We start from the raw sequence: 21,697 nt of genomic DNA on the forward strand, positions 1-21,697 counted from the left end.
CCTTCTCCATTCAAATTCCACCTTCTCGGCGTTGATTTTCGATGTAAATTCTAAAATACAGCGATGCGCGATAAAAATTTCATCCCTTAAACGATATCGAATATAAATTCAACCATAATTTTTAACCGACCTTAAAATAGAAATGGAACGAATTTAATCCGTACTTATAATACGTTTTTCTGCCCCAAACGCGTACGTGGAAAATAAATTTTAAAACGATTTGCAATCGTTTCGAAACGTAAAAAGATGATGAAAAATTTCAGGTACACCTAAGGTGAAGATCGATACGGTAAGAGGGTGAAACACAGTTCTGGCCAGAGACCGTTTCTTTTTTTTCGTTTTATATATTAAGAATTTTTAATAATCAATATTGTCGGATATATATATAATATATATATATTATATATATATAATATAATACATTATATTAATTGAGACAGTATGGACACAACGTATAATTGGCGCGGTAAGGTGACAAAGAAGCCTCTCCCTTGTCAGTGTCCCTTCGTCGGAGGGTTGCCAGCTCCAATCACGTATATTAAGGTCGTTAGTTTACACCCTCGGATCTCTTTGTTTCTCTCCCCTTTTTAACTTCTTCGTTTGTATCGTTTTTTTTTCGTTTTTTTTTTCGTTTTTTTTTTTTTTTTTGGTTTTCTACAGCCCCACACCGCGGGCGGAGGTCTCTCCACGCTTATCACAAGAAGTTTCTCTTAAGCATTAAGTCTCGACGATCAGACAAGCCACGCGTCTCCGTAGAAAGGGAACAACCATAACCTTATCGAAGGCATCGATAGAGATGCATTTTTATTTGGTAATCGATGGAGAAGAGGAACCGGAAACGATACGAGAAATCGCTGATAAATAATAAAAATATTTTCTGATAAATTTTTTCAGACCGTAGGTAATTATACTTATCGCCGGTAATATTTGGCAAATAAATCGTTGAGAGGATAAAATAATCCGTCTTTTTACGGAGACGCGATCGTGCGTTTCGTCCATTTCCGGTTACCACTATCACCACCTTTGTCACGGTCCTCCCCTCGTCCCGCCTCACCCCAAAAGGCCAACCACTCTCGGTTCGTTAATTATCCTCTTGTTATTTTTTTCTTGCCACCTCCCTTCGCAGCGTATTATACTATTTAGTCTAATCCCTGATATATAACATGAACCTCGTTCACAATCGTAAAAAAAAGGATCGTGAGACGAAAATACACGCGAGCACCTAGCCGCCCCCCGCGGGCGACGCGACGCTCGCGTCCTCGGCTTCTGCTCTTCGCCGTGTCCTGCGTTCTCTCGTATTCGCATAATCGCGGCCCAGTCACGTTTCGGGGGGTTGTGCATAGGGGTGTGTCGACAGCTCGACAACTTTCGTAAGAACCGATTGCACAATTCAGAATTTCAACTTGAAAATAAAATGGACGTTCGTAGAAATTAAATGGTAATGTTAAGGCAATAAGAATTTTTGAAAGGTCGTGCGGGCGCAAGAGGAAATGTACAAGGGTGGAAATGAGTATGAAAATTAAGAGGAAAAAATTGGATATTTGCAAAAGCATCGACTTGTAAATTAGTAACGACGCCCCCTTCGCACACCCCCCGCAATCCCCCGTGCCATCGTCTGACCGAAAAAACAAAAAAGAAATCGCTCGCGCGTTTTCGCCTCGTCGCCTACTTTGTACAACCATACTACACAGTGTGCTATTTCGTTTGCTCAATAAATATTCGATAAATATATTGTATTTCATTATAATATATGTATATCATCGTATTGCCGTAGTTAATAGTAATAATAATCGCACTATGTTATCGCCGTAGTCGCTCTCGTTTTACAATTATCAGTTAGGTATCGTTAGATTTTTTATATTATTATCGTTATTCTCGTAGCTGAACTTGCGCCTCGCGTGCACTCTATATTCCTACCGAGTTCTCCTAAGGGGGTATTCTGGCCTAGAAGTTCGAAAATGTGTGTGTACAAAGTCATAAAAATAACGAAGTTGAAGAGGTTTGAAGAGGTTTTTTCCGAAACCCCATTTTATCAACTGACCGGCACGATATTTCAAGATCTAGTATTCCGATCGACTTCAAGTTTGGAGGGAATCTTCAGCAAACGTGTCTTCGTTGCCCAAAACAGGGATATTAAAAAATATTGACTTTTACTATTTTTTGATATATCAAGATTTTGATTTTTCTCTAGATCCAGGTATAATTATATCTTTTCTAACGAACAAACGCTTGAAATATAAAATAATCTATAGTTTAAATAATACGGAAATCACAAAGAAGGAAACTGTATCTAGGTCAGAGTACCCCCAGGGGTATTCTCATCCGAAGCCGTCGTTTTTGTAGCGATATTTGGTATAAAGTATCTTCTATAATTATGAATCAATAGTACTGAAACTTTGCATACATGTTTGGTCATGTTCCTAGATAACGCAGTTAAATTTTTATATTATTACCTGTACTATTATCTAGTTTTTAGCTATAGAAGCCATTTACCTTGAAAAATGACTAAACGCATGGAAAAAATTTGTCAAATCCTTGCTCTATGGTATATATAACAATTCTTTCTTTTAAAACTCGCCTAAAATCGACGTCTCCAGATAAGAATGCCCCCTGAACGTATCGCTGATTCGATAACTTTAACACCCGGTAGCCAGGCGCTTAGCATGCACTTAAAACGAAATCTTTTGTTTAACAATATTTGTCTCTTTCGCTCGTTACAGAATAACTCACCGTCGACTCTCCCCGCCCAGAAATAGAAAGAAAAACACGAAAACAATTACCGTCTTTGCTATAATACCCCCCCTACGTTAAATAAATCGTTCGTCGGCTACGCGCGTGCGTGTTTACAGTGTAAATCTTCAGTTCCTGGCGAGCTTAGGTTCTAGCAAATTTTCATACTTCGAGCGTTCCTCGACTTCCCGTTTAATTGCACGTTTTACCGACGCTTCGATTCTCGCCCCCGTCTACGCAAACTATTCGGTTACAGAACTTTACTAAAAGTACTCCTCTTCCCGCCCCCGGATATTTTCGCGGGTATTTCGAAGGGGCAAAAGTTCTGACGCTTAGGCGATTCGCGCGTTCGCCCCGTTTAGCGTGGGTGGCCCGGGATATATCGAGTCGTATTTCACCCTCGAGAGCCCGATCATCAGGCTTTTTATTCGCTAATTCACGAGTCCTCTTGCCTCGCCATTACCACTCCCCGACTCTACTAGAGAAAAATCTATCTTACGTAGAAAAAGTCCTCGCGCGCACCGCCACCGGTTGCAGGGCACTTCCGCTCGCCGGTGGAGAATCGTTATCTTACGCTTTGGGCCCTTAAAAATCACGTACTCTAATTATAACTTGAGTCGAGAATTATTATTTTCCAATAATTATTGTTAGAACCGAGAAAAAACGCGAGGAAGCGAGGGACCGGGAATTCGAACCGACAACCTTCGGGGATTACTGACCAATCGTCTTATCAACTCGACCATCGTCGTACCGCTAATATTCCACTGGTAGCGATCCCTTTTCAGTGAGTGGAGACCTCAATTATTAATACAATGTAAAGCTCACCGTAAGAATTTCTAAACAAGCAGACGTTTATAAATGCTACGAACCGTTTGATTAATTTTAAAAGTGAAAGTCAGGCTAGAAAGCGACTCCTTTGCGCGGTAGTTCCCGGCCCAGAGGCGGTGCGGGCGATTTTTTAATGCACTTTCGGTTCAAGGCAGCTCGAGACGCTATACAAAATGCTCCGGTGGATGCCCCGAGGAAAAACACCGCGACGCGAGTTCGACGTTGCTTCGAACGGGACTTCGCCTTGAGCGGAAACCTGGTAGGGTGGGAGCAAACAGCTCCGTCGCGCGACAAGTCGAGAACGTGACCGCGAGTCGGCGATCTTTCGAATCGCCGTAATATTACTTTTTTTTTCCTAAAAGCACCTTGCACCTTCATCGGGAAGACCTAAAGCTACTTTACAATCGTTTCTACCCTAATTGGCACACTATTCTATTCTTTAGAATCGTACGCCGATAGCCGCTGTGTTCCGTAATCGGGACGGAGACGATTCGTCCGCCAAGGTCCGAGGCGATTGATCCGGGGGGCGGAGCAAAGGAGAGTGGAGTGGTGGGGCAGAGCCCTCTGGAGACCTTGAGCGGCCAATTCACTCCGTCTCGACTTCGAATCGCGTATTACTTCGTGATCTGCGGATCGTTCGTGGTTATTTGTATATTTACAGCCCGAAATCCTGGCACAGAGAAGGAAGCAAATGTATCTGATACTCTATGTTTGTATTATGATACAAATTTTCTTGGACGTGCTATACTCTATCCGAAGTTCTAATCCACTATATTTCAATTTTAAAGCGTTGTTACTTTTTTTTTAAGGAAGACTATAGCCCTAAACTATTCGTGGCTGGTATCCTCTGTGCCAGGGTCTTCCTCTAAATGAACACACTCGAAGGAACACTCGATTCGTAATTATCGGGCCTCGAACGACGAACTAAAATCAGCGAGAAAAGAGCGTTCGCAGCGTGTACGTATCCCGAACCACCCTGGTTTCGTTTCGTTATAGTTCTCCGTGAATTTAGTACGCGTAATCGTCGGTGTCCCCGTTTAACAAAAATTAGAACACGAGGTGACTCGTTGCAATCCATATTGGCATCGAGGAAAGTATTAAAATTCCTTACGCATCTATAGCGATCGTTCCATCGATCCCTCGACCGTTTTTTTCTTTACCCTCCCTGCTACCATTAAATCAAATTGAACTGTGCAAAGTTTCGTTTCTCTCGACTAAGAGAAGTTCCTGAATTTGAATTGCACCGGTTCAAAAACCAATCCTTTTCTTTCGGAGGAGAAATAATAATTTTACGAAAGCGTACCGCCGAGGGATCAAGATCCTCGATCGAACAGACCTAGTGTGCTCGATCTAGAATTTGTTATCGCGTCTCCCTGCCCGTGTGCGTAATAATAACTATCATATACGTTTTGGGCCGAATCACCGACGCCATCTTGCAAACCGTTCGCGTTCCAAACACCGACACGAAGTATTCCCAACGTAGTTTTACCCCTTTTTACAAAATTAACGTATCGGTTGCCCTCGACTTAATTTATATCCGATAGAAAGTTACGGTTTGAGATTTAGTGGGTGTCGCATCTGGCAACGCGAACGATCGAACGACGATTTAGGGTGACGTCCCCTTCGCGTAGTCGACGTACCCTAGCGCAGAATATTTACATTAACAATCGTTCTCTCCCGTAGTAACCGTAGTCGTAAAGCAATTAGTAGTTAATTAGTAGTGGTAGTTAGCGATAGTAGCGTTCCTCCCCGATCCGCGGTAACTGGTGTATCGACGTTATTAGTGATTAGGCGGTGTAATAGTAACAGCTGTATGCGATAGTGTCCCTTTCCTCTCGCTTTTACAATTAATAGTAGAGTAGCGGTAATAATAGTAGTGTTTAAAGTTTTATAATAGCGCTGGTAGTAGTTAGTAGTAGTAGTAATAGTAGTAGTAGTGGTAGAGTAGTGGTGGTGGTGATGTTTAAAGTTGTTTCGCTCGTTTTAATGGCGGTGCTGACGTCAATGGCGCTGGTGGTGGTGGTAATTGTGGTACAGTAGTAGATAAGAATAGTAGTAGTCTCCTCGTAGTATTCACAATAGTTGCAGCGGTATTATCGTTGCATCGTATAGCGTTAATAGCGGTATAAGCATTGTTATAGGAATAGTAACGTTGTATCACCGCGTCGATCCTTATCGACGCTCGTTATTGCTATTACCGATATTGCTACGCTCGATCTTTGTACTATCACTACGAACCGATCGATCAGGGTGCCAACCTTCTCCCCATTATCCCATTTATTACGAATCCATTTCTTTTTGTCCCATTTTCTGCTGCCCTTTGCCTACTTCTAATGGAAGGATCTATCAAATTTTCAGAACGTGAAAAAAGTAAATTGATAAAACTTGAGTGTAATTTTTTAAGAGAACAATCGCAGCATATGTTTTTTTAACTTTTTCAAACATTGTAAGTTAAAAGTTTAAACTGATCGTAGCTTCTCTGTATATTTCAGAACAGCAGAAATAAACGTTCTGCGAGGATTATGCGTTCATCGATAATGGGCAAGAGGTTGCTACACCCTTTCAATCTCACTCGAAGAGAGAAAAACGGGGAAGTGATTTTACAAACCCAAGAAGAACCGCCTCGAAACTACCCGGCCGTCTAGCGAGTACATTAAGCGCATTTTAATTAGGGGTTCCTCGAGAGTGGATATCTTAGGAGTTACAAACTGGACAGGTCGCCCTTCGTGCTTGCTTCCGGACCCTTCGACTGCCAAATATTTAAACGTCCCTCGGATCCGAGCAATTTTGACTAGAATCGAATTGTTCCGCGTTGAACTTTCAACGGCCATCTTTATTGGATCGTTTCGAAGCTAATTATCAAAGATGGGAATTTTCGAGTGTGGAACCTCGAAGCACGGTATGTGTTTCGATACTCGGGATTGAATTTTCTGGATAATCGGCCAGCCGAAGGGTGCGACGCCAAAATTAGTTTCTCATCGTCGGACACCCTTGTTTAACGCACGGTCGACGGAAAGCACTTTGGACAATAATAATTAGGAGCTTCGTTCGTTGTCGTCGAGTTTGATGCTGCGCGATAATCCATGACGCGCGCTAAATTCCTAATAATTAATAGAACTATAGATAATCTCTCACTATCTCGAATTGCTCTTTGCGTCCCGTGTATTCGTTCACTGTTTTCGTTGCACATCCTCCATTTCCGCTTTGTCGGCTTCCATCTTCGTCGTCCTCCCGACGCGCCGTCCCCCCAACATATTAACATATCTCGTAAATTAGTTTAACCGCTTAATTTTACCAAGTAATCAATATTAAATATTCACTTTGTTTCTAACTAGCAGCCTCTGGTGACTAGTCCACACTAGTCTTTTCATCTCTGTTTCTCTGTTCACTAGTGTTAGCACTAGCCTGAGCATTAGGCGATTATAACGATACATTTTTTTTATAAAGTTATTAACCATTATTATTATTATAATTATAATTATTATTGTTATCCGTGGTTCATGGACCGGTTAGACTTTTGACCGACTCGTCGATCGGTTCCCCTCGACCATTTCTCTTTATTTTTTATTTTTTCATTTTTTTTTCTTTTCGTATAAACGCTCGATCACCGAGAAGAAGCTTCCGTCGCGTCTCGACTAAACACCTTCCCCACTGTCGCGTCTAAACAAGCGTGTGTGTTCCTTCATAAATATTATAAAAAAATATAATAGAAAATTATAATTTCGTTATAATATTTATAAGCTACTCGATTGGCACTAGAAATTTTTCCTTGTCGTCTCGTTTTATTTATTTTTTTTTTTTTTTTTTTAATCTCTGTTCGCTAATACCTTTTCCCGAAGTGTGCGCGGATTCGTGTTCTCTCTGTGTGTGGTTTTGTTTCTGTGTACGTCGTTCGCTATTCTAAAGTCCTCTAAAATTTTACAAAATACCGCGCTCGCGAATCCGGATGCAACGAACGGGCCGCGTGTATGTACAAAAACGCTCTTGTTTTTCTTTATTATTCTCGAAGGGCTTCGAAGCAGGAAGAATAGGACACATCGTTATCAAAATCGCGGGAAACGATGATTCTCTAAGAGTTCCGTTTTTTTGTTTGTTAAATCGTCTATGGTCCAGTCGACGGGATCGATCGGCGACGATCGGAGACGAAAATTGGGGTCCTTACTCACGTCCTTTCGAGGACACTTAAGAGAAAGAGAGAGAGAGAGAGATAGAGAGATAGAGAGACAGAGTTACGAATTATATATCGCACTGAGGGAGAAGAAGGACGCTTCCGGTGGCGGAGGACCTTCGCGTCGACGCTTCGACGAGCACAGTAATAATTAATTGACCGAAACGTTAACCCTCCGAGGTACGAACCGATCCTTCGAACAGACCAGGTCTGCGTCCGATTTAATTTCTCAGACAATAAACAATACCGCGGGAACAAGTTACGTACGTTGAAACGGGAACGCGTAAACATTTTCGTTGGTTATGGACGTACAAAAACGATCGTCCGGGTCAAAGTTAAACCGTTAAGCAAAGAATGTTTTATACAGAAAAATGGTATCGATCGTTAACGAAGGGTTAGTTAACCTTTAATTGGGCAAGATAAGCAAAGTTATGTGTCCATAAGCAACGTACTGGGTTAGGTAACAATTGAGAAAACCAATAATTTTTGTTTGTTCGTAGAGCCGTTCGAAGCAAAAGTTCCCGGAGGGTCGAAGAGTTTGCCCCGCGACGGCGAGGCTCGACCGACGCGCCATTTATCGGCACCAGTGTTCGCCCAGGAAGCAGTCGAGGCCCTCCACCGTCAGACTGGTTCGTTACGCCGGAAGTCTCTCGATCCCCCAGCGGCGTCGACTTACACTACGATCAGACTCTCAGGCACTCGATTCTCCGCGGGCTTAAGTCGCGAAGCTGAACACGACACGAGGAATCCTGGCGATTCCCATCCGGCTCAGGATTATTATCGTACGCGGTGGTGAGTAACGACCCCGTGGAACATGCGAGCTTCTCGAGACTTTCCGGTCTGAGCCTCCAGTGTCACGGGGGAGACTTTGGTCGGCCGCTTTTGTCTTGCATCACTTGTTGCTGCTGCTGCTGCTGCTGCTGTGACTGTTGTTGTTGCTGCTGCTGCTGCTGCTGCTGTTGCTGGGGCTGCTGGGACTGATGATGGTGGGAGGTCGGATCCCCCGTCACGCCCAGCTCGGCGCCCATCAGGCTACCGCCGCTTTTGTCCACCACGCTGCTCGTATGCACCGGGTGGAAGTATCGTTCTGGAACATCGAGGTCAGTTCATGGTTAGCTGGTACGGATTTTTTGGTGTCCAAGTGTCGTTCCGAAAGTTGATGACCGTGGTTTGTAGGTGATGAGTGCCCGGGGCTTGCTTTCGAAGATTCAACCGTTCTGGCGTGTGGATAAACAAAGAATTTGAACCAATTTATGAGTTTATGCCGTGTCTCGTCATCATTATTTAATAGTTTTAAAGTTTCAATGAACTTAGTGGAAGGTACGGATACGCGTTTAAGGGGCTGTTCTACTAATTTTCTTTAATTATTGCAATACTACTGACCTTCGTCCATGGCGGATGGTGGTTCGCTGGCAGTTCCAGTGATGATCGGGGCGATCATGTTGTAGTCATCCTCCAGGTTGATGAAGGGTGCGGTGTTCCAGCGCGGTGGCACGTTAGAGACCGACCTCTGGGTGGCCACCGGCCTCGTTACCGACACGGGGGACGAAAACAGGGAGAGGTTCGTCGGCGAGATCACTCCCGACATCGAGCCGATGGTGGGATACGTGAATATTTGCTGAAAATTAAAAAACGCGTTTTCGATGTCAGATGAAAGGTAGAAAAGGAGAGGAGAGAGGAGCGTTTCTAATCTGTGGAGGAGTGTAGATGTAAAATAATGGCTCACTTGTCCAGGCTGGGAGTGGAAGTGAGCAAAGGTGTACTCCCGGCTGGTGTGGGGTGCTGTGACGAGGATCCTGGCGGGGCTCTTCCTGCCGGCAGGATCGACGGAGGTCTGACAACCGGAGCCCACCAGGCCCACCGCAGCCGCCATTTGTTCCTGGTTCGAGGCTAGCTCCGAGGGGTCCGTCGGCGAGGTCGATGACGTGGGGGGCGAGTTGGAGCTCGCGGCCGTCAGCTCGCCCGTCGACCTGATTATGGCCACCGGCCTTGCCATCGGTGCTGGGGGCGGCGGCGGTAGCATCGAGCTCGGATAATACTGTGAGAACTTTTGTATACCAGTGCGGGGTCCAGCTAGCTGCGCCTGGAAATACCACACACCCACCGATCAACGTCGTCGACCCGCGCGTGATCCACTCACCCCGTTTTCTTTTTTTACTTCCTCCATTTTTTGTCAGTCTCGAACCTCCTCGTTTGCCAAATTTAACCCTACATTTATCGAATTCAGTTTTCGTTGCGCCGCAAACGAGGGGTTGACGTCTGAATTTTGTCAATAATTTCGATTCAGGCCATTTTCTTAGCCTTTACTGGTACTGCCAATGACCGCGAACTCCAATTAATAGTTATTTTATAAATAAACCGATCTCGAAAAATCTAGGGGCGATTGGAACACGGATGACGATGCAGATCGCACAGAACCGCCCCCTTGTTTCCGTTCCGGGCTACTCGAGAACATTCTTCGACTTGTAATAATATTTACCGGAATATTATTAGAGCTTGACGATTCTGAAAAAATGACATTGGGGGGTGGGTCAATTTCAACCTGTATCGTTTATATTGTTGTTGAAGCGAGAAGAGAATTATAAATCGGTATTGTTATCTGGTTTGTTTCTATTCTTTTGGCGTTGCAGGAAGGAGGAAATAATTTTGGGAGAATAAGTTGTCGTAAGTCGAAGAAGGTTCCCTTTGGTAAGCGGAAACAAGGGGGCGGCTTTGAAGGATCCGGAAGCTACCTGGGGCAGTTGCTGAGTATTTTCGGCCTCCTGGCAGACGAACGTCACGAAATCCGAGAGGGTGTCGTGACCGTTCTCGGGGTACTTGACCACCCCCGCGGAGGCAGGGTGCTCCGGCTGGTAGTAGGCGAGCCCGGACATACTCTGACCGGAACCGCCGGCCAGTCCTTCGTGCGGTGAGTGCAATCCTGAAACACAATTCACCACTGTCATCGTCCGACTGTCTGCCCGGGGCCACGGCGAACCACCCCCTAAATTCGACCGCCATCTTCCCTAAGGATTGGCTCCGTTTCGCACCCCCTTCGAGGACCTCTTAGTCGACCGGAGTATCCTCCACCCTCCTCGCGAATATTTTCCAATAATTTCCCGTTCTTTCTCCGTCGAACTGTTCGCATCGTCGTCGATTTTTTCGCTCGAATGCTTTCCCGCGAATCTTCGAGGTTCCGTACGAGTACGAATGTCAGGAAATTTCCAAGCACGACGGCGGTGTTAATTTTGTTAATACCGGGAGGAATGTTAACAAAGCTGACGGTGTTATCCGCTCGAGTTCGTCGCGAGAGTTTAGTGGAAGAGGGAGCAAACAGAGGTAACGATTGCCGCTGTAAGTCTGTTAGGGGGTGGTTTTAGTGGTGTTTCGAGGGGTAGGGGGCGACCAACTATAACGATCGTGTTAAGTATATATATATATATAAGGCACTCCAAGCGTGAGGCTGGCTGGCTGAAATGTACATGTATTTATATACGCGTCTACGCGCACGCGCGCGCCGGTGCACCGGAAAACACGCGTTCTTTCCTTCGTTATCAATGATTCGATCAGGCTTTAGGCTTCCATAAAAATTGCAACTGAAATAATTTGATTTGTTTGAATTTTATTAATCGTATTCGTTAATTTTTCTTTTTGTGAGCGCGCGCGCACGTATATCGCGCATCATGTGGATATATACATGTATGTATATATACATATAGGTATGTATATATATATATAATAATAATATATAGATAGAGAGGTATATATAGATATATATAGTGCAACAACAAACATCAAACAGCAAGATAACAACGATTAAACAACACATCAAAAACATCAAGGTAACAACAACATCAACATCAATACAATGATATACATATATACGTGAGATATATATATGTATGTATGTATGTATATATATATGTATATGGTAAACAACAACACCAACATCGCAACAACAATAGAATAGGTAGTATCGTACGGAGAGAGAGAGAGATAGAGTGTGAGCAATAAACAAGTCTCAATTAAGGTTCGAAAATTAATTGAATCAATCAAGTTAATTAAGTCAATATAGTAATTAATTCCATCCAGCATACGACATACCCAGAGCATTGGCCGTGTGACAGTGAGTGAGATAGAGATAATTATGGTGTGCACGGTTCAGACGGGCACCACCTCGATCGTCGCTCCGATCCATGGATCCACGGCACGCGCGAAAAACCAAGTATTACAAATTCTTAACTTTCACATTTTGAAGTTTATCGATAAATATTCAAAAAGTTCGGCGACGCCCGAGAATTTTCGATCTACATTTCAATTCTAAAGTGAAACTCGACTCAGGGAGTTGAAAACAGTCGCGATATCGGTTACTGAAACGCTTACGAAGAATTTTACTGTGGACGATCGTTATACGGGACCGATATCTTCGATCTTTTCCAGAATAAAGATTCTTCGCAAGCGTTTTGATTCGAACCAGCTATATTCTGAACCTTTTCAACCCCTGATTACCAAAATAGAAATTCTTGGGGCGCCAACCGATTTCCTCCGTTCGAGGATGGCCAGGTTTCTAAGAACTTCCGACGCTAGCCCTTGGAACCATAGTGAGCTCCCTTGGACTCGAGGCTGTGCCCTTAAAAAATAGTAATACGTGAACAGGTGTAACAGGGTGTAACAGGGTGGGCAGATAGACAGACAGACAGACAGACGAACAGACAGACGAACAGACAAACAGACAGACAGCGACAGCTAGCTTACCAGGTAGACCGGTACTACGCAGTTAGCAAGAAATGCCGTCCGTCTGTCTGTCTGTCCGTTCCCAAAGCCCCGAACGAGAAATTCCTTGTGCTCGAGGTTGTCTTCCCGACCGATCCTCTCGACACTATTCGAGTCGCTTCGAGTAAACCGAGGACAGGGGTCAGCGGACTAACTTGCGAGTCTTTTATCTCTCGGCAACAGACAGGTCAGTCAGACGGACAGCCAAACGGGGGCGTTAGAAAAATATTTATATATATATATATTTATGTATATAGATATACACATATATTACTATACATACACAGGTGATCAGGAGTATCGTGGAATATACTTATTTCCATACAGAGGCATACAAAAATACGATTTGGTCAGATCAATAGTTCGTTTTTCGTTAGTATTCGTCGCTGGTTATTCGGTTTCGACGGTCCTTGGAACGATATATCGATCAATATATGCGTTTAGTGTTGCTCGTGATCGTGGGTTTGGTAGAGGGGGGGAAAACATATCGTTCACGAAATTATTTCTGCACCACCTTCGTCGCGAACTTTCGAGGAATATTCAAGTCTAAAACTATCCTTGCAGCGTATTGTACATTGTTTTACTAACTTTTGCGAGCGATAATATTTTCTCTGTAATTTTTATTTTGTTTTTCCTTACATGTTACTTCTTTTTGTACCGAAGGATTTTTCCCGCGAATAAATGAGTAATAATAATATTGAAAGGTCTAGTGGAAATGTCCTGTATAGGGTCAGACAGACACCTGAAATTTACGTAGTAATTGGTTTAGGATCAATTTGGTCGAAAGAAGGCCCGAGTCGAGATAAATATAAAGGATGACGTTTACCAGTTGTATTTATAATTGTAAAATATATAAAATGGAGCAGGTTTAGTCGTCGCAGGAAACGTAAGTCGGAGCGTGACCATCAGAATGTTGGTAATGATTTAATAATTTTGCCGGATTGAATATTTTTAGAGGAAACGTTGCTAGTCTCGAATCGTTTTGGAATTGAAAAATGGGGCAAGTTTGATCGTTGTAACGCACTGCAGAGAGTTCTGTCGCGCCAGTAGAACGAGCAAGTCGGTGCCCAGACACAGAACGCGTTAAACTGGTTGCTCGGTCTGACTGTGGTCGGTCGTATCTACTTTCGTTGGTCAGAGTGCATCAAATCAAAGGGGAAATCTTCGGGACAATATTCTAGAAGCGTCTTACCAGAGTTCCCCCCGACAAAATCTGTAAGCTTTTCATCGCAAAAACGAACAAACAAAACAAGGGCCCTACGTACAATAATCTCTCGCTTCTAAATCGTCCTCGACTACGTGTATCGTATGCCTGAAAGCGCCAAGCTTCGTCGATCGCTCAAATGACACGAACGGGGAAAATAAAAAAAGGACTGTAACCGAAAAGTCTATCTCGCGTTGATCGAAAACCGTGGCAAACGTTCGTACGATTCAATTTCTGTTACTCGAGATTACTTGGACGTTTAATGTTAACCATGCGTTCATCGAGGCAGAATAAAGTGTGGTGAATCGAATCGACGATGTTTCCCAGGATCGTAACTAAAAGACCGGTGGATCGTTAAGGGTATAAAATAAAATGGGATAAACGTAAGAATAAATATCTCGGCTCGCCTACCAACGTCAGCATCGCGCGAACAATCGTGCACACAGCTGCAGGCGGCTATACAAACCGAGCAACGATTACTATAAATACACGCACGCCCGCCCTCTGTACGATCGTAATTACGACGCGAATCTATTTATAATAATCGTTACGCGTCCGTACGTGTACATATAAATATATATAGAGATGCAACATCGAGCTAACACACAAATTCTCATTAAGTGCTAACATATAACATTCTTGCTTTTTTCGAGTTCCTCGTGACGACGCAGCGGTTTACCGTATCGCAATCAGACGTCGGGCGGATTTCTCGGGGATTCCCCTGTGGTGGACAAACGACCCTCGAATTAATCCACTTTCTTCCGTCGCACTTTGTCTCTACCCCTTTCTCTCCTTCCCTCTCTTCCCCCTCGATCCCTCGGATCCAGGGAAAAGACGATCGTCTTTAAGGACACGACAATTCTCTGGAACCATCTTCGATTCCTCGTCGCTCGCTCGACGAAACTTTATCATTCATTATTACTAGGCTGCGGATCTTTACGCAAATTCATAGTTTTATTAATAGAATCAACGAAATGGAAACTTTCTAGAGGGTTCTCTCAACCCCTAAATATAGTATTTCTTATGTTTACTCTGTAGTGTATAAACATCCGCAGTCTAATCATTATATTATTAATCCCAAGAATCTGAAATTTGTATCACGGTCTTGACGTCGATGAATCATTTGGAAATTCGTATCAAACGAAACAAATTTCTCGTGGTTCGAATGTTAGTTATCCTGCGCCACGGTACGATTTTGATTTTATATAAAATTTCGAACGGTCGTGTGTTTAATATAAATCAACCTCTGAACGGAGACACGGAACTGTGTGAACGTTGCATTCGATTGGAAAACCGTGAACCGACATTGAAAGTATAGTGTTTAGGTATGCAAGGAACGTATATCGCGCGTACTGTCATCGAACCAATATATAGAGAATGTATAAACGGTGCAACAACTACCATAACAAGATCGTCGAGACAACAAAAATAAAGAGTAAAGTGCCACTTTCGTACATTGCATTCGATCGACGAAAGGACAGTGCTTAATTCGAGCGTTTTCATTATGAACGGGACACGGGGCGCGAGTCGTCGATCATCGAGGAATTCGCGGATAAAATTCTCGTCGCGGAGAGAATCCATTGAAATCGAGCGAACGATAAATCAGTCGCGAGCGATTGTTTTGAAGCTTTCGCGGAGGACGTTCCGGGAAATTAAGCACTGCACTTAGCGCGATTGGGAATAGATCTATTGAATCAAGGGGAACATAACAGATAAGGTTGGAGAAGAACCGAATGTCGCGGTGATCGATAGCAAAGGCATTCGAGAGGATTGCTCGACGGTGCATGCTGCGAGAACCGAGTACTCGGGAACCAACACTTTTCCTACCCTACGATCGATATTCAAACTTGAAAAATTTCCCTCGAACGGCTCCAGTTTTTCTTTATCGCATTCGAGAATATTTCGAAACAAGTCGAATGGTTGGTTCGATAGTACGCGTTGGTGTTACTCGGTTTGTTTTAACGCGTTTCACTCGGTGTGTACTCGAGTATTCCGAGTACTCGGACAGCTGTACAGAACACCCGCGTTTCCCTCGAGTTTCTCGACGTTCGAGGAACGTGTCCCTTTTTCCCTTTCTTCCCGAAAATACCTTCGACTACGGGCGAATCGCAAACTTTCCTCGCCCCCTCTTCGACACACTCGTTTCTTCCGAACTTTCTGCATGCCTTTTTTCAAAATAAGAAAACGAGAAGTATTTTCGATTTTCTCGATTCGAAGGGTCGAAGAAAATTTGCTACTCCAACGCGTCGGGGATATTCTCGAAATTGAACGCACGTGTGTGTGTTCGGGTGGATATGTGTGTGTGTGTGTGTGTTTGTGTGCAGAGAGTCTGTTCTTTATACGCATAAAGAGGCGACGTGCCACTCGTGTATGCGTGTGTGTGTGTGTGTGCGCGGAGACACCAATACACGCTTAGAGATATATAAAGTGCTGCTATGGAGGGGTGGGGGTGGGGGGTGATTGTGCAATTTCGAGCCGCATCGACGATTCGCGTCCTCGTCGTTCGCGATTTCGCAAGACCAGCTTTATTTTATCTTCTCCGCCATCTTGTAATCTCTCTCTACATTTTTAGAAACGCATCTGCGAAATTCGAATGCCTTTTCGGCACTTCGAAGATTCGAGAACTTTCCTTCCGTCAAATTAATAACAAAATGTTCTCCATCTTGTGCTAAGCAATAATGTTTCATTGAAAATGTCTCTGCATTTTATAGTAAATTCTAAATGGAGCATCTGATAGTTCATAAATTCGAGTATTCGAGAAATTTCATATCACGAAAAATTCTAAAATATTCCAATCTTCTAATCCCCGATCGCATGGTCCCCATCATCGAAACGGTGCTTGAAACTTTCCAACTTCGAAAATGTCTGCTGTATCCGAGAAACCGCCCCCCGAAGCGATTTTCTCCAATCGCTCAATCTTCGAAACCCTTTCTCCCCCGTGAAACTCGCGCAATTTTCTCGCGAGAACTCGCGAAATCGATCGCAACGAGGCTCGAATCGTCCCGGAGTTTCAACGATACGCAATATATACGATAAGTAGAAAAATATAGTGAAAGATATACAGCGCAAGAGCACATTTAACTAGGCTGGGGGAGGGTGACTGTGTCTCGATTTAAACTCGAACGCTTTTGCATTCGTTTAAACGGTATTCTGCCTATGTGTATGTGTGTTGTACGTGTCATCATTTCGCGTGTATACGTGATAGAGAGAAAGGAGAAGGAGAGACACGATATACAGAAGTAGTGCGAGATATAGAAATCATGGAAAAAAGAAAATAAGAAATGACAAACGTGACAGCAATAGAGAAAAATATATATATATATATAATATATTCGAGCTGATACGACATCGTGATGCATTTTGTGCATACATACACGCGTACACGGACACGTGGGACGGGCCCCGGTGCCTCGAGACTGGGGGGCCGCCATTTTTTGTCGGCTCGATCGAGAATCGATAGCCACCGACACGCGATATATCGCTCACTCGCGTGTCTGCGTTGACCTGCGTACGTGTTGCAACCGCGGAAACTACCATCGATCGATGCTTCTCGATGATCGCGAGCTTTCCTCCCCGTGACCAATATTGATTTAGGAACCACTCGGCCGGAGTACTCTCGTCGTTTCGTTCGTTTTCGCTTTCCAACGCGCGGTTATTCTTTTCGTTTCCGCTTTTGCACTTTTCGGAATTGATAACCTTGGGTAAATGCTTCGAAAATGTGAACAGAATATGGGAAAAGCGTCGTTCGACTTGCACGAAAATTTTTATATAAGGGTTTCGAGAGACGATGGTTACAAATCAAATATCCATTGGTCGTCATTTTAAAAGGGGTGGGCAGATCTGGTCTGGGTTATATATACTATCTATACAATAATTGAGTCGGTCAGATCAGGCGGTTCACTCGATATAGTTCGTTGAAGACTATAGGAAATATTCCAAGTATGTTGATTTCGAGGAAGATGCAAGAAGCGTTTAGCGATTCGAGGTATTTTCCTAGCAATTGCACGTACGCAGGTATGACAGGCGCAACTGACGACAGAAAGTCCCGCTTAAACGACACGCGTCCGTCGCGTGTACACGTATACACGTATGTATGTACATTTTGACGTACGTATGTGTACGCAGAGTAAATATAGAGATAGATATAGATATATATATATAGAACAGTCAATAACCAGTCACAAAGTACCTTTTAGTCGAGTTAGCGAGCTTCTCTCTACGCTCGGGCTCAGACTGAAACAGAGATCATCACGCGTCATTTTCACGCGAACATTCAGGGTTGGCAAGGCTGCACGCGGCCATCGATCATCGATCCCGTGGATCGCTCTAAACCTCCCACTCTCGATCGCGGTCACGGATCCTCCCGATCCCGATCCCCGCTTCCGGTTTCTGCGCGTCCGTTTCGATCAGGGTTGAAATTTCCCGAAACGAACGCAAGTTTTACGATCGACCTCGATCCAGGGTCAACGTAGCATCCGCGAGTATGATAACATTTGCTTCGAACGCGAAGGATTCTCATCCTTCGAGGACGGATATATTTCTTGGACGTCCTTCGGTTTCGTCTCGCTCGTCGAAAAATCGCCTCGAGCCCCACTAACCTACTTTCGGCCGTGCGATTGCTAATTTAGAAGTACGTTCGCGTCGAACTGGACACTCGGTTTCATCGACCATTATTTCTCGTCAACCGTACGTGTCGAGTATCGCGGTTATGGACTGTCCATACGTACAAAGACGTCTCTTCGATCGACTGCAATTTAATACGCTGCACGGTGCTCGGGGGAAGAATTCCTAACTAGTCTAAGACAATTTTAAAAGATTCTAGCAACTTTAAACGAGAATCGAGATAGTATTTAACAATTTCCGCCGCGTAATTTCCAAGTAAAAGTCCGATTAATTTTTAGCGCGCTGATAAATTGTCGAAAGTTTCTTAACAAAATGTTCCCCCGAAGTATCTGCATCGCGATTTGCGGAAAGTGGGTTAGCGAGCTGTGGACGCGAAATCAGGACGACGCTCGAGACGATCGATGATCTCTCCTCGCTCGATTCGCAGCCCCTAGCGCACACCTCGTCGGCTCGATCGTTCCCGGGGATCGGGATCCAGGAGATCCCCGCGTCTCGGTGATCGATTTTACTTACATGATGCCTGGCTGAGCTCAGTTTGGGTCTATCGCACACTGGACATTCGAGGCGCCAAATCGCCGCCGATGCACTAGAACTCGGTGCACTTTGCGACCAGGATGCACATTAAAAACGCATAATCACCGCGAGATAAACACGCACATGCTCTGCTTACCGATTTTAACCCCTTACAGCAAGCTATAATATAGTTAGCATTTTTCTTGGTTAGCAATTTAATCAATTTTGCAAGACTCTGCGAAGATATTAAAAAAATAGTATAGTTTACGTGATAATTAAAATATGATAGTGGTTTGGTATACCTAGAAACGGAGATTTTATGTATTGTGAAAATAGTTTTAACGTTGCAGAGCTGCAGTGCTCCGTATACTTTGAAGTATACTTTGAGGAAGGCTGGTGTAAACCGATTGAGCAGTTCTGTTTTCCACTGTAAATTCACGCCGAAACTTCACGCTGCATCGTGCGTTGATCAAAATATATAGAACCAGAAACGTCAGTGATAAACATTGCTTCGCATTTACGATTCGCGGATAAATTATATTTCAAACGCATCGAGTCCTCGACTTTTACACTTTGGTTTTATCTGTGATCGACTCGACGACTCTCTGAATATAAACGTAGGACAATAAAACCTTCGATACTCTGTTCCAAACGTTAGTTTAATATCGAGATCGAGGACTCACACCCCCCGTTCTTTTCTAGCTCCTCTAGCAGTAAGGGGTTAATTTTGAAAGCTTCCGCTCGTGTGAGCGTCGTTTCTCTAAAAAATTTTCCAAAGTTTGTGCTTCTCTGAAAATTGTAAGCGTAAAAACGGAAATCGGTGCACCCTGTCGCGTCGACGCCGAGTTCTTGGAGGGACAAACGCAGAGCGTGAGTCGGTGATCGATGAAGGTAGCTGGTCGATCATCAATCGTCGGTGACCGGGGTGACGTTCGCCAGCGAGAACGCGAAAAAGACCCAAGAGGACGAGGGTCGCGCGCGTTCGTTCGCGTTGTTAGATGGTTTGTTAGTGAACTCGTCAGGCAAAAGCGGACAAGGCTGAAGCGCACGATAGAGACGGGATCTGTCGTGAGTTCAGGGTCGATTCCTGCGCGCTTCTTCCGGGGGTCTCTTCTGGGGACTTGACCGGAAAAGAGAACAAAAAATAGGGGGCTTGGGTGGGGGGGGGGCGAGGGGCGGTGGGGCGTGGGCATGAGCGGGGGGTTGGGGAACCGAGGGGAAGAAACTACGAAGAGATCAGTCTCTCAGTGTTCGTGTTCGATGGGCTTCCTTCGGGTCTCTGATGCTAAGTCGGTGGTTTGCATTCCGGTATGCAGAGTACTTACAGTTCTCCCCATTATCAAACGCTACGTTAAGAAGAAACACGATTCCGCCAGTTTTCTTTTTTTCAATTCTCTTTTTTTAACGGGGAAATCGTTAGATCTGTCGTCTGAGCAGCTTAGGTGCTTCGAGGCTGCTAACGAGAGCGTATCCGAGACGCGTGGATGTGTTTCAGGGACAGAATCAGGATCATTTGGAAAAAGTATTTGCAAACTGACCTTTGACTTTGACTCGTGTCGCTTTAAATTGCTCGTTAATTGTTTTGAAACAAAGGTCGTACCTTAAAAGGATGTACGATGAATTATTGACTTGCTTTTGCGTGAATACAACCTCTGGCAGGAAAATTATAGATCAGATAAACATACAATTTACAGAAGAATTATCAGGTTTTTAAGTCATTAAATATTGTTATACACAAATGGGACTGATAAAATGCTAGCAGAGGGGTAGTAGGGGTTGTATATGAACGCCATCTTGAATTTTCTCAGTGGAACGCCGACAATTCTACTCTGATATTCATAAAAGAATTAAAGTATACGATTTAAAAAGTCAAGGATCGGTAAGACACAATTAATATACAATTTCTGATATTGAGTAAGATTGTACAGAGCATTGAAGTGTTTCTGTAGCAGCGACGATCGAGGACATAGCATGAATACATGTCACTCATACTTATTAAGAGTTTCCATACTCTAGAGTCGATGGATAACATTTCGAGCACCGTTTATTTTAGAAATTATTTTTAGAATAACTTAGAAATCGCAGACTTTGACCTCATATACCATAACCTTACCACCCACAGTTCAATTGTCTTCCATATTCCAAAATAAAACGTCGGCTGTTCCATTTAAAAAACGGTGACTTTCATAATTTTGTGCAAAAGCAAGAATAAAATTAATTCACCCTCGATACAAGGCGACCTCTGTTCGAAACATTTATTCGTATGACAGTGATTTTTGAACAGTTAGATAAATTTGATTCTTGTTCCTCTTTATATCAAGCTTCAAGCTTTCGTTGTAATTCAAAACATAATGAAACTCTCAACAAAAATTGCCCTCAAGATCAAACAGGACCATATTTACAAGCACTCTTTTCATCGTGATCCTGTTCTGTGCATACCTGAAAAGACTTTTACCACGCGTCGGAATACTAACTCGTCGATGCAGGCTGCCAACTTTTGGCCGACAGAGGATCTCGTAGCTCTTCGCGAGAGATTTGGAAAATCTCCTAATCGGTTCTTGATTGATTATTCGAATTAAATTCTAAATAAATATGACCAGATTTCTGCTTGCAATGCTTTGCAACTATTTTAAATTACTGAGATATAATCACTGCAAAGATTTTGGTCTCTCTACTATTATAGTTAATACAATTTTTTAATCTCTCGAAGTTTCGAATCAAAATTTCTTAATTGAGAATAGACAACGATAAAAAAAAGCAGTTTTATTACAGTAGTATTAATATATCATTAATCCTCGTTATAGAATAGAAAGAAACTTTCTCAATAAATGTGAACTAGGATAACAATTTCAATATTTAACAAGTTTTAAATGTGTTGT

At 43.6% G+C, this 21,697-nt stretch overlaps 1 protein-coding gene across 9 annotated transcripts in view; it reads right to left on the reverse strand.

The window, feature by feature from the left end:
- Nucleotides 1–325: 325 nt before the first annotated feature.
- Nucleotides 326–21,697, reverse strand: part of Nfi (Nuclear factor I) — a 76,813-nt gene continuing 55,441 nt past the window's right edge. For 6 of the 9 annotated variants that reach the window (XM_076778117.1, XM_076778113.1, XM_076778111.1 and 3 more), the window contains 4 exons: nucleotides 10,459–10,646; nucleotides 9,453–9,809; nucleotides 9,110–9,344; nucleotides 326–8,813 (listed from right to left, as the gene is read on the reverse strand). In XM_076778117.1, coding sequence (XP_076634232.1) covers nucleotides 8,581–8,813; nucleotides 9,110–9,344; nucleotides 9,453–9,809; nucleotides 10,459–10,646 — 1,013 coding nt within the window. In that variant the 3' untranslated portion in view covers nucleotides 326–8,580. Of the gene's footprint in view, nucleotides 8,944–9,109; nucleotides 9,345–9,452; nucleotides 9,810–10,458; nucleotides 10,647–21,697 lie in introns of all 9 variants that reach the window. The other 3 variants (XM_076778112.1, XM_076778114.1, XM_076778118.1) reach the window with 3 other exon arrangements.

Source organism: Colletes latitarsis, chromosome 11, assembly GCF_051014445.1.
Source record: "Colletes latitarsis isolate SP2378_abdomen chromosome 11, iyColLati1, whole genome shotgun sequence".
Classification (NCBI taxonomy): Eukaryota; Metazoa; Arthropoda; class Insecta; order Hymenoptera; family Colletidae; genus Colletes; species Colletes latitarsis.